Here is a 13,366-nt window from a genome sequence, read left to right as displayed (position 1 = left end):
TTCCTTTGGCATTGTTTGAGAATGGAAGTGGCCTGGTTACCAACAGCGGAGCCTCCATGATTTGCAGGAAGGTGTGCAGGTTTAGTGTTGACAGTGGTGTCCTCATAGGTGTCAGAGGGCAGCGCTCAGAGTTGGGAGCCCTGCAGTGGAGGAACCATACTCGAGACAAAGGAGATGCTCTGTGAACACTGAAAGGAAAAGAGAGAAGCGCTGACAATCATTTTAATCAATTCATTTTTGAAAATTTAGGATAAAAAAAGAGAATTCTGAATTATTTTCATCATTCACAAAGACATGAAGAAGAGAAGACAAACATACCCTAAGTGCTTCAAGACAGGCCCTCCAGTTATGAGGATGAACTGGTATTTGGATCCGTACACATAAGCTGTCTCCATTACTGATCTGTGCTCTGAAGTAATACAATCAGACACAATAGGTAAAGTATCAAATTAAATCGGCAGTCCACCAGGAGCCGTATTACACGTTCCGTGTACTGAGGGCTGGGATGGTCACTATAGCGGGGTTAACATGGAGCCCTGCATTCTGATTATAATCGGTTTAGAAGCCCAAACCGCATGAAACCGCTAATTGGAATAGTGCCGGGCTGCGCTCTGCTTGTGCATGCTCTGTCTTGATGCAAATGCGTGGTGACATTATTTACACACGTAAACATGGCAGCTTCCAACTTGAGCTCGTATGCCACGGAGATCTTGTTTTTAACTACTTGTAATTTATTTTTTTATCAAGCTGTTGTTTTAATAAAAGTGGAAAAAAAATCCCAACTACTGTGCTAAATAGACGACGGACCTCCATCTTGATAATTGACGTGAAGTTTATGTCGATGTGCGAATGTCACATGGCTGTTCCGAAAATGAAATGTACAGTGGGTACGCAAAGTTTTCAGACCCACTTAAATTTTTCCCTCTTTTTTTATATTGCAGCCCTTTGTTAAAATCATTTAAGTTCATTTTTTCCTCATTAATGTACACACAGCACCCCATATTTACAGAAATTGTTGAAATTTATGCTGATTTATTAAAAAAGAAAAACTGAAATATCACACAGCCAAAAGTATTCAGACCCTTTGCTCTGACACTCATATATTTAACTCAGGTGCTGTCCATTTCTTCTGATCATCCTTGAGATGGTTCTACACCTTCATTAAAGTCCAGCTGTGTTTGATTATACTGATTGGACTTGATTAGGAAAGCCACACACCTGTCTAGAAAAGACCTTACAGCTCACAGTGCATGTCAGAGCAAATGAGAATCATGAGGTCAAAGGAACTGCCTGAAGAGCTCAGAGACAGAATTGTGGCAAGGCACAGATCTGGCCAAGGTTACAATTTTTTTTTTGCTGCACTTAAGGTTCCTAAGTGCACAGTGGCCTCCAAAATCCTGAAATGGAAGACGCTTAGGACGACCAGAACCCTTCCTAGAGCTGGCCGTCCAGCCAAACTGAACAATTGGGGGAGAAGAGCCTTGGTGAGAGACGTAAAGATAACCCAAAGATCACTGTGGCTGAGCTCCAGAGATGCAGTCGGGAGATGGGAGAAAGTTCTTGAAAGTCAACCATCACTGCAGCCCTCCACCAATCGAGGCTTTATGGCAGAGTGGCCCGACGGAAGCCTCTCCTCAGTGCAAGACACATGAAAGCCCGCATGGAGTTTGCTAAAAAACACCTGAAGGACTCCAAGATGGTGAGAAAGAAGATTTTCTGGTCTGATGAGACCAAGCTAGAAATTGTTGGCCTAAATTCTAAGCGATGTGGGGAGAAAACCAGGCACTGCTCATCACCTGTCCAATACAGTCCCAACAGTCAAGCATGGTGGTGACAGCATCATGCTGTGGGGTTGTTTTTCAGCTGCAGGGACAGGACCAGTGGTTGCAATCGAAGAAAAGATGAATGCGGCCAAGTACAGGGATATCCTGGACGAAAACCTTCTCCAGAGTGCTCAGAACCTTAGAGTGGGTCAAAGGTTCACCTTAAAAAAAAGACAATGACCCTAAGCACACAGCTAAAATACCGAAGGAGTGGCTTTAGAACAACTCTGTGACTGTTTTTGAATGGCCCAGCCAGAGCTCTGACTTAAACCCAATTGAGCATCTCTGGAAAGACCTGAAAATGGCTGCCCACCAACGTTCACCATCCAACCTGACAGAACTGGAGAGGATCTGCAAGGAGGAATGGCAGATGATCCCCAAATCCAGGTGTGAAAAACTTGTTGCATCATTCCCAAAAAGACTCATGGCTGTATTGGCTCAAAAGGGTGCTTCTACTAAACACTGAGCAAAGGGTCTGAATACTTATGGCTGTGTGATATTTCAGTTTTTCTTTTTTAATAAATCTGCATAAATTTCAACAATTCCGTTTTTCCCCCTGTCAATATGGGGTGATGTGTGTACATTAATGTGGAAAAAAATTACTTAAATGATTTTAGCAAATGGCTGCAATATAAAAAAAACTGTGAAAAATTTAAGGGATCTGAAAACTTTCCGTACCAATTGTAGTAAATGTAGTGCACATGTACAGTATATACCCGGTCACATTAGATCACGCCACATGTAAACAGTTGACCAGAGCTCTTCAGTCGGAATGATTTCAATCAGAATGACAAAACAAATCTCACGTAAACCAATTTTATGTCTTGAGAGGATGTAGGCATAATCCTGAATCCCTACTTGTCATTATGACTAATTAGCCACAACCAGCTAAATGAAGGGCATAGTGAATTCAGGCCCAACTAATTGGCTGCCTAGACCAGTAATTCCTCACCAGTGTGGTGTGGGGAATTGTCCAATTGTACTTAATGGGTCCCCCCAAAAATTATTTTCGACAAATAATGTATTTTTGTTTTGCTACAGTATCTATGCCAGCGATATATAATGTCAGTTACACTAGAGGTGTAATCAATAGAAAGCCGTCTACCAGTAAAAAAGGACTGTGAAGCTGAGATTGAAAATCAATAAGAACCGTTACACAAACCTTGACCATTGCCAGTACAACAATACAGAATGTCGTGAAGAACATAGAACCACTGGAGCCAAATAAATAGTAAGTAACGTTTTATTTGTGTATTATTCATGTACTTTTCCTGTACGCTTTTCCTGTACGTTTACTGCCCAGAGTTATTTACATGCAATTTCAGGTTGTTTCATGTGCTTAGTCAGTGAAAGCACAACCATATCAGTCATTTGGGCAGTCTACACCCTGGAGTAATGACCAATCATACAAAGATGGCTTATGAATGGTGTACTACTACTGCTGCAGTTAGTCAGCTACATGAACCACGACACTGGCATGTGCATTTGATCTGTGATGTCCATACCTTGTGTGCCCAGACTGCTGACATAAGCAAGCACGATATCCTTTTTCCCTCTGACTGACTTCTCCATGACAAAGAGGTCGGCGTCTGAATGCACGTACTTGACCTCGTCGCGTAAAATAGCACTGAAGGGAAAATTAGAGACAGTGTTCGTTTACCTAAAGCTGCACATAAGACAGAATCTGAACTGTGACTCTGACTATTGCGACTGAGGTCGTGTCCACGTAGATAGGTACTTGTTAAAATGTGTTTGTCTGATTTTAAAGATGGCTGAGACAATGTTAAGTGTACTACTGTATGTACTGGGGATGCACCAACACAACTATTGGTGCTTGTAAAAAGTCTCTGATACTACTCACCGATACCTCATCACCAGCATTACATTTACTGTGGTGGTGGTGCCTTGAGATACGAGTTTAATTCATTCTGTAACTCAAAACACTCGTCTCTCAAATCGTCCTTCTCCTTTGAAATGAATAGTTGTCGGGCTGCACTTTGGGCCCCGCCTTCCTCTCCCCTGTTTTGGCGCCCTCGCCCGTCCTTGCTCATGACGGGTGCTTAATATGGGCTCACTTTTGGCGGGGTATGACCGTTTTTGGGTGGCAGTTGGCTCCTGCATCTGGCCCTGTTGGTGGTTGGGGCCCAAATGCTCTCCGGCGGTGGTAGCAGCGGTGGAGCGCACTGGGTGGTGGTGGTGTACTCTATAATATTGTATTATATTAAAACATAGGGTAATAACATAATTAAGTATTGTAAGTGATTAAACAGTTTGTGCATCATGGGTTAATGCTTCAATTCAATCAATTGTGCTGCTCCTTCTGGTGTGGCCGCCTTGGCCACTGCGGGTGGAGTATAAAACAGTCAAACAGACATATATGAGAAAGAGTCACCACTGTTCTCAGGGGATTCAGTAAGCTGCAATACTACAGTATTAGTAATGCAGAGGTTAAAGAACATGTGAGTATCGTGACTTTGTCTGTCAACATGTGTTGCTTCACCGATTGTGTTAAAATATCCATGGCTTAAAGAGTTAACACCACAACTATCGATACAACTTGTTAGCCGTCAATGGGGTTTTCCATCATGCGTTAGCTTTGAGATAGTGGGGGCATTCCTAAGGCAAATTTGTTTGGTTGGTTTAAATACATAATGTATAATTCTCTTTGTTTGTTTGTTTACTTTGACAGTAAACTTCAACTGGGAGTGGCATTAAACAACATGAAGCCTCTTTTCTGAAGTATCGTTAACTAGCTGCCAAACTGCTGCTTGATGTGAATTGAGTCGAGTTCACTGTCACCCAGGTGGGACCAAGTCGTTGGTTTGCAAATCACAAGTAAGTTTGAAGTCTTTGCCCTCAAGTCCAGAGTCAAGTCTCAAGTTGAGACATGCAAGTCCTACACCTTGACTTTCGAGTCCTTTCGAGTCATTTTAACAACAAAATATAAAAATATATTTAAAAAAATATATTTATATATTTAGTATGTTTATTTCCCCTTTAAGACCAACCGATTTCAGTTATTCTATAAAAATTCTATGCTATGACTTACTGTTTCTCACTTTATTTCTGAAGTGACATTAAACAGACCTGTCACTAAAAAGAATTTGAATCCAGTAGTGCTGCAATTAGTAATAGAGTATTCTACTGACTATTCTAAAGAATGAATAAAGTATAAGGACAAATATATAAGCTTGGTATATATATTTGCTTGGTTAAAGAGCAATTATGAATCCACAAGAGAAAATGAGAGATTTCACTCACTAATGAAAGACCAACTGGTTTCCTCTTTTATATAATCAACAGAGGAAACCAGTTGGTCTTTCATTATTATATAATCAACAGCCCCTCCTGGAAGCCGTCACCTTATCGTGGTGGAGGGGTTTGTTTGTCCCAATGATCCTAGGAGCTAAGTTGTCTGGGGCTTCACACCCCTGGTAGGGTCACCCATGGCAAACAGGTCCTAGGTGAGACAAAGCACGGCTAAAAGACCCCTATGACGAAAACTATTAATGGATCTAGGTTTCCCTTTCCCGGACGTGGGTCACCAGGGCCCCCCTCTGGCGCCAGGCCTGGAGGTAGGGCTCGAATGCGAGTGCTTGGTGGCCGGCCCTGCACCCATGGGACCCAGCCGTGCACAGCCCGAAAGGGTAACATGGGTCCCCCTCCCATGGGCTCATCACCTGTGGGAGGGCCATAAGGGTCGGGTGCAGTGCGAGCCGGGCGGTGGACGAAGACAGGGACCTTGGCGATCTGATCCCCGGCTACAGAAGCTGGCTCTAGGGACGTGGAATGTCACCTCTCTGGCAGGGAAGGAGCCCGAGCTGGTGTGTGAGGTTGAGAAGTTCCAACTAGATATAGTCGGACTCGCCTCCACACACAGCTTGAGCTCTGGTACTAGTCCTCTCGAGAGGGGTTGGACTCTCTTCCACTCTGGAGTTGCAGACGGTGAGAAGCACCGAGCAGGTGTGGGTATACTTATTGCCCCCCGGCTCGGCGCCTGTACGTTGGGGTTCACCCCGGTGGACAAGAGGGTAGCCTCCCTCCACCTTCGGGTGGGGGGACGGGTCCTGACTGTTGTTTGTGCCTATGCACCAAACAGCAGTTCAGAGTACCAACCCTTTTTGGAGTCCTTGGAGGGGGTGCTGGAGAGCCCTCCCGCTGGGGACGCCATCGTTCGGCTGGGTAACTTCAATGCTCACGTGGGCAATGACAGTGAGACCTGGCAGGGTGTGATTGGGAGGAACGGTCCCCCCCGATCAGAACCCGAGCGGTGTTCTGTCATTGGACGTCTGTGCTCATCACGGATTCTCCATAACGAACAACATGTTCAAGCATAAGGGTGTCCACACGTGCACTTGGCACCAGGACACCCTGGGTCGCAGTTCGATGATCGACTTTGTGGTCGTGTCATCGGACTTGCGGCCGCATGTCACACTCGGGTGAAGAGAGGGGCGGAGCTGTCAACTGATGACCACCTGGTGGTGAGTTGGCTCCAATGGTGCGCGAAGATGCCGGTCCGACGTGGTAGGCCGAAACGTATTGTGAGGGTCTGCTGGGAACGTCTGGCAGAATCCCGTGTCAGAAGGAGTTTCAACTCCCACCTCCGACAGAACTTTGCTCCTGTTCCGGGGGAGGCGGAGGACATTGAGTCCGAGTGGACCATGTTCCGCGCCTCCATTGCTGAGGCGGCCGACCGTAGCTGTGGCCGTAAGGTGGTCGGTGCCTGTCGCGGCGGCAATCCTCGAACCCGTTGGTGTGCGTCATGCTGAAGGAGTCCTATCAGCCCTTTTTGGCCTGTGGGAATCCTGAGGCAGCTGATGGGTACCGGCTGGCCAAGTGGAATGCCGCTTTGGTGGTCGCTGAAGCAAAAACTCGGGAATGGGAGGAGTTCGGTGAGAAAGACTTCCTGACGGCTTCGAGGAAATTCTGGTCCACCATCCGGCGTCTCAGGAGGGGCAACCAGTGTATAGTGGGGATGGGGCGATGCTGACCTCGACTCGGGACGTTGTGAGCCGATGAGGAGAATACTTCGAATACCTCCTCAATTCCACCGACACGCCTTCCCATAATTAAGCAGAGTCTGGGTTCTCTGAGGCGGGCTCTCCTATCTTTGGAGTTGAGGTCACCAAGGTGGTTACAAAGCTCCTAGGTGGCAAGGCCCCGGGGGTGGAAGAGATTCGCCCAGAGTTGCTAAAGGCTCTGTATGTTGTGGGGCTGTCCTGGTTGACACGCCTCTGCAACATCGCATGGACATCGGGGACAGTGCCTCTGGATTGGCAGACTGGGGTGGTGGTCGTCCTTTTTAAGAAGGGGGACCAGAAGGTGTGTTCCACTCCTCAGCCTCCCTGGTAAGGTCTATTCAGGGGTCCTTGAGGGTGCATGGGAGTTCGCCCAACCAGTCTACATGTGTTTTGTGGACTTGGAGAAGGCGTTGGACCGTGTCCCTCGGGGGGACCTGTGGGGGGTGCTTCGGGAGTATGGGGTACCGAACCCCCTGATATGGGCTGTTCGGTCCCTGTATGACCGGAGTCAGAGTTTGGGCCCCATATCTGGCAGTAAGTCGGACTCATTTCCGGTGAGGGTTGGACTGCGCCAAGTCTGCCCTTTATCACCGATTCTGTTCATAACTTTTATGGACAGAATTTCAAGGCGCAGCCGAGGCATAGAGGGGGTCCGGTTTGTTGGCCTCATTATCGCATCTCTGCTTTTTGCAGATGATGTGGTTCTGTTGGCTTCATCAAGCCGTGATCTCCAACTCTCACTGGAGCAGTTCGAAGCTGAGTGTGAAGCAGTTGGGATGAAAATCAGCACCTCCAAATCTGAGACCATGGTCCTCAGTCGGAAAAGGGTGGCGTGCCCTCTCCAGGTCGGGGATGACATCCTGCCCCAAGTGGAGGAGTTCAAGTATCTTGGGGTCTTGTTCACGAGTGAGGGAACAATGGAACGGGATATCGACAGGCGGATCGGTGCAGCATCTGCAGTGATGCGGACTTTGTATCGATCCGTTGTGGTAGAGAAGGAGCTAAGCCAAAAGGTGATGCTCTCGATTTACCGGTCGATCTACGTTTCTACCCTCACCTATGGTCATGAGCTGTGGGTTATGACAGAAAAGAACAAGATCCCGGATAAAAGCGGCCGAAATTAGTTTCCTCCGCAGGGTGTCCGGGCTCTCCCTTAGTGATAGTGTGAGAACCTCTGCATCGAGAGGAGCCAGATGACGTGGCTGTGGCATCTGATACGGATGCCTCCCGGACCCCTCCCTGGTGAGGTGTTCCGGGCACGTCCCACCGGGAGGAGACCCCGGGGACGACCCAGGACACGCTGGAGAGACTACGTCCTTCGGCTGGCCTGGGAATGCCGCGGGATCCCCCCGGAAGAGCTGGATGAAGTGGCTGGGGAGAGGGAAGTCTGGGCGTCGCTGCTAAAGCTACTGCCCCCGCGGCCCGACCTCGGCTAAGCGGTAGAAAATGGATGGATGGATGAATGGATATAATCAACCGTATTTTTCTTAAATTCACATTGTGCATTGTGCAGGAAACTGCATTTCCTTGTCTACAAACATTTCTTGTGATGCAGTTTCAAACACAAATATAAATTAAAAAAAAGAGGAACACAAGTTTGTCATTTTGTTATAAAGGGAGTTTTATCCAACTGTGGTATCTCAGTTGGAACACTAGGGGGCACTATGTAAAACTATTACATAAAAAACAGGCAAAGAAGAAAAGGACACGAAGAATCAAGAATGCAGGTTCATGTCGAATCGATGATAGCTGTGTGCGGATCGATTGGCAAATAAAGTGAATAAAAAAAGAAATACAAGACTGATTAATGAGAACACTACACTGACTGAACCAGACTGTAATATAAAGGAAGACCAGACAGCGCAGGGCTCACAAAGCAAGCTGCTAATGCTAAAGAAAACAAGCATACGTGACGTCAAGCCGCGCAATTCCCACAATGCGATGTGGATTTTAATTTTTTTTTTATGCATTAACATCCTTATTGTCACAAGGTGGAAGTCTGGGCATCCCTGCTAAAGCTACTGCCCCCACGACCCGACCTCGGATAAGCGGTAGAAAATGGATGGATGGATGGATCCTTATTGTCTTGTTAATCGTCATCATCGTTTCTGTGTATGTTAACAGTGGGTCGTGGAATGTATATCTTTATTAACTGACACATTTATTGCTGATTTATGTTGTACTGTTTTTTTTTTTTTTTATGAAGCCATTACTTTAGAAAGTGTGTGAAAGAATGAGGTCTTGGTCAATTCCTTTACAAGAGTGTGCCCAACAGGACAGTAACTGTCTAAAGATAATAAGAACTAACTACAGCAATAATGGCGTGTTACACATTGACCTAGTAAATAATGAGTAAGACAACATTATGTTGTCACTTGTTGTATTTTCCTGTAGTATTACAATAAGTGACACATATAGCTGTAGAATGAGACTCTACAAATTTTGCTTATGATTGCTTTGGTCAAAGTAGCAAGTCTTTTCTAATCAATGTCCAAGTGAAGTTACGAGTCATTGCTGTTCAAGTGCAAGTCTTGTAACATATTGTCAAGTCGTGTCTAAAGTCATCAAATTCATGACTCGACTGCAAGTCTTGTGACTCGAGTCCACACCTCTGCTACCACCACACAGCACTCTTACATCAAGTTCACACTTGCAAAACAGAGCAAAAACATCAGCATCTTGAAAAACTCATAAGTTGAGTCACTTGTATCTCAAGGCACAGCTGTACCGTCCGGGTATAAGCTATGTCAGACGTGTGAGGAACGGAGATACTTTAAGAACATCAACAATTTTAGGTGACTGCAAAATAGAGGATAAACTCCGCTCGGGTGGCGACTTGCCAATTGCGGTGGCTATCCGGCAAGCACTGACTTTTGCAAGCCCCGTCGAACACGCCGAGCCGCGTGCACAGTGGTGAGTCACTTTCCTTGATGGTCTGGAATAATAAGACAATAAGATGTTCATATTCTGCATGTGTTTTGTACTTTACCGTGTAATGTGCTCACAAAAGTTGTCGTTAATAGTTTTTTTTAAACTTTACATTTCAAAGTGACATTTTGCAGACATAGACACAGTTTTTCCACAAAATAATTTGTAGTTGCTTGTGTCTTGTGCATACAAAAATGTGTTGCAGGTAACTCCCTGCATCACTGAGTCAGTTTTGTTGCTTTTTGTTTGTTTCTACATTGTTATTTTTTTATCCGTTTGGTTGTGTATTTATTGCTGGCTTGCAGTTCAGTGTAGCTACCAGTCATGTTTACATTGGCAGTGACAACAACTGCACAAGGTACGTAGCGGGACACCTTGTAAATAAAAGGGAATGGGTTTATTTATTTCTCTACAGTATTGTAAAACAGCTTACTAGAGGAACTGACATTTGTATTGTAATGCTTTACAATCACACAGTTGTAAGAATTTTATTTTGTTCATTTTATACTATGGAATTAATTCTCTTAATGTTGTCAGGCAGAGATGCGAGGAATTCTCTTTTTACATAGTCCCCACTAGAGCTTAGATTGAAACACCATTTAACTGAAATGCCTTGTGTTACAAGGTACATTTCAAGAACAATTAGTTGGATGTTAAAATTTAAGTAATGACAAAGTTGTTGAAGTTGTTGTTAAAAATTTTTTTATATTTGAGTGAAACATATGCCATGTAAAAGAAAACTTTGTGTTTCTGAGGAATATTTGATCATAATAAAACATTTTCATCACAATTGCAAGAAAGAATGGCATTATCAAGTATCGGTATTCGCTATTGGGTAGTACTCAAATCAAAGTACTTGTACTCGGTCTGACAACAATGGTATCGGTGCATCCCTAGTATGTATTGTCCCAGTCAAACGTTTGGACACAGTTTATTAATCTATCTAATCTATCCGTGACAAAGTAGAAGTGGGGAAGATGTACTGCATGTTTTTATTTTTTAAATAAATACTTAGCCTGATGGAGCGTTTGCTGACTTACAACAAGACTTCAGAAACAATGGAGTTGACGTCAAACACAGTGTCCAAATCAAAACTCAAGAACTCCTTACCACCCCTTCAAAGAGAGAGATTTGGAGTTAAAAAATTATATATATATTTTTTTTTTAAAAAACATCATCACCGATGAAAGAAATAATTTGTGTATACTGGGAATACCACTGTAACTACTCATTTACTGTACTGGGCGCTAAACCTCCCATACCACATACCTGAAAAGAAAAGCAGTGTGTTCCACCTTTTCTTTCATGCAGTATGAGGGAACAATCTCCTTTTTGCAGTTGATCTACAAAAAATAAAAAATAACTGTCACATTGGAAACCCTTCTCAACGTCATCAACAAACTAATAATCCTATACTGTATATTTAAACATTCTTAGTATTTAAGGCTCATGAAATTATGTGTTACCTTGCCCACGAGTATTCCATAATCTTTCAGAACATCTGCAGACTTTTTCAATTCCCCCAAGAAGAGCGAGATGGTTGGAGAGACTGAAGACAGAGGAGAACAGGAAGAAATGATTCATTCTTGGCATTCAGGAATAAGCAAATTGGTTTTGTCTGGTACTGCTGTACCTTGAGTCTCAAAATACATAAAGACCATCTTCCCAGAATTTATTTTGTCATAAAAATCAACAGCCCTGAATTCCAGCAGCAGGCCTGATGTGTTGAACATGTCTGTGCATCCTCCAGCAGTTGTGCATAGCATGAAGAAAGTCATACGCAGCCACATGATGGACATGCAAGGCTGTGGAAAAACAGAAGAATAGACAAAAGAATTAGGAGTACTGTGCAGGAAAATCAATGAAGGCCATAAAGCATTTAATTGTTACTTTATATTGTATTTATAAACAGTATTTAGTGGTCTTATTTTTATTTTAGAAATATTGTGATTACTGTCAAATTATTAGGGGTAAAGATCAAAGACAGTGGATTCTTAAGCAGTTTTGGACAGGTACTAACGGAAGGAAAGTACAAAAGTAATTTTAAGCAAAAGAAAAAAAGAATGCAAAATAAAAAGTGTGTCCAAGGGAAGGGGCGAAGGCGGAACAAAAGGATGACGGCAGAAAGGAAGGTAGGATGAAAGGAAGGAAGTCAGGAAGGACAGAAGACACATATGAGGTGGAAGGAAGGAGAAAGGGAAGAAGGCAGAAAGGATGGAATGATGCTTGAAATAGAAATAGGTGTGATGAAGGAAGTAAGGATTTATGAATAAAAAGATGGTCTAAGGGAAGGAAAGCAACAAGGGAAGAAGGACAGAAGGAAGGAAAGAGGGTAGAAAGGAAGGTAGGAGATCAGGAAGGAAAACATCAGGAAACATTTATGCAAGCATTTAAACATTAAGCAAGGAGGGTACATACAGTAGGAACAAAGGAAGGCAGGAGGGTGATGCATGGATATAAAACGCGTGAAGGAAGGAAGGAAGGCAGGCAGGAAGGAAGGCAGGAAGGATGAACGACAGAAAGTCTGAAATCTGAAAAATATGAGGAAAGAAAAGGAAACATAATAAAATGGAAGAGTTTTTTTTTTTAAAGTATAATACTGTACTGTACAATCTTTGGCCCACCCTGTATACTAAATCGTTGTGTAGGGAAATGTTATGCAACAGTATGGTTTAAAAAAAGAAAGATCGTAAGAGGAGGAAGGACGTTAATGGATAACCTACCTGAGAACATAAACTTTGGTCTTTTCAGATGCAAAAATAGCAAGAAAACTCAGCTCAGGTGAATACTGGAACGTCAATAGCAACACGGCCCGAGCTAGGTCCTTCCTCGGGGTGGAAAATAGCTGAAAAAGTACAACAAAATGTGCCTCGGGCGAAAATAAGAAGAACCAGTGACAAGTGTTGTAGCATTTTATGCTAGCTGTTCCTTGTTGTAAAGATTTGTTTAATGACCTACCAAAGAGCCAAGAGTTTGAAAAAACCTTAACCATATAGCCATAGGGAAAGCTAGATATGAATACTGTATCATTGTTCCTTGAGAATCGCATTAGGAAGTTACCTCAACATAACATATTGTTATTGTTTTTGAATAAGTGTCGCGAATACAAGTCGCCTTACGTGTCATAAATAACTTCCTCCTGTTGTTTTCAATATACATTGTTTGATTGCCAATATGCACGTAGAAACTGGAACAAAATACATAGAGGAATACAACAAAGATTGATGAGTAATATACTTTACATTAAAATGCGTCAGAGTTTCAAATTAGACAAAAACGTGTGGCAACGTTTTAATCAAGCTTTGATTTTGAAGGCTTTTTCCTAGTATTTCCATCCACTGACCATTACAGACCACGTGCTTTTTTTTATAATCCAATCGGGTTGTCGGAAGGTTTCAGAAGCTTGAGTTATTTGCAAACTGGCATCCTCATGGACCAATGGAATTAGGGAAGTGTGAAGGCTCGGGCACGTTTAGCCAATGACATGTCTCACAGTCGGAGTGGGCGTATCTCCCACATGGGTTTTTTTGCTCGGAAACTGTGCGGACTCGGTGGCTCCCGCGTTCTCTGAATCACACTGAAGCGGGTCTATTA

At 43.7% G+C, this 13,366-nt stretch overlaps 1 protein-coding gene across 5 annotated transcripts in view; it reads right to left on the bottom strand.

Annotated features, from left to right (window-relative positions):
- txndc16 (thioredoxin domain containing 16) overlaps window positions 1-13,151 on the bottom strand; it is a 31,749-nt gene extending 18,598 nt beyond the window's left edge. Inside the window, exons 1-9 of one of the 5 annotated variants that reach the window (XM_061785775.1) lie at window positions 13,015-13,151; window positions 12,496-12,617; window positions 11,406-11,577; window positions 11,239-11,321; window positions 11,042-11,115; window positions 10,813-10,887; window positions 3,329-3,450; window positions 319-409; window positions 41-188 (exon numbers count right to left, since the gene is read on the bottom strand). In XM_061785775.1, coding sequence (XP_061641759.1) covers window positions 41-188; window positions 319-409; window positions 3,329-3,450; window positions 10,813-10,887; window positions 11,042-11,115; window positions 11,239-11,321; window positions 11,406-11,571 — 759 coding nt within the window. In that variant the 5' untranslated portion in view covers window positions 11,572-11,577; window positions 12,496-12,617; window positions 13,015-13,151. The other 4 variants (XM_061785792.1, XM_061785783.1, XM_061785766.1 and 1 more) reach the window with 4 other exon arrangements.
- Between the last annotated feature and the right edge of the window lie 215 nt (window positions 13,152-13,366).

Source organism: Phyllopteryx taeniolatus, chromosome 1 (assembly GCF_024500385.1).
Source record: "Phyllopteryx taeniolatus isolate TA_2022b chromosome 1, UOR_Ptae_1.2, whole genome shotgun sequence".
Taxonomy (NCBI): domain Eukaryota; kingdom Metazoa; phylum Chordata; class Actinopteri; order Syngnathiformes; family Syngnathidae; genus Phyllopteryx; species Phyllopteryx taeniolatus.
The sequence above is the reverse complement of the archived record's forward strand: the minus strand, read 5'-3'. Positions and strand labels throughout refer to the sequence as shown.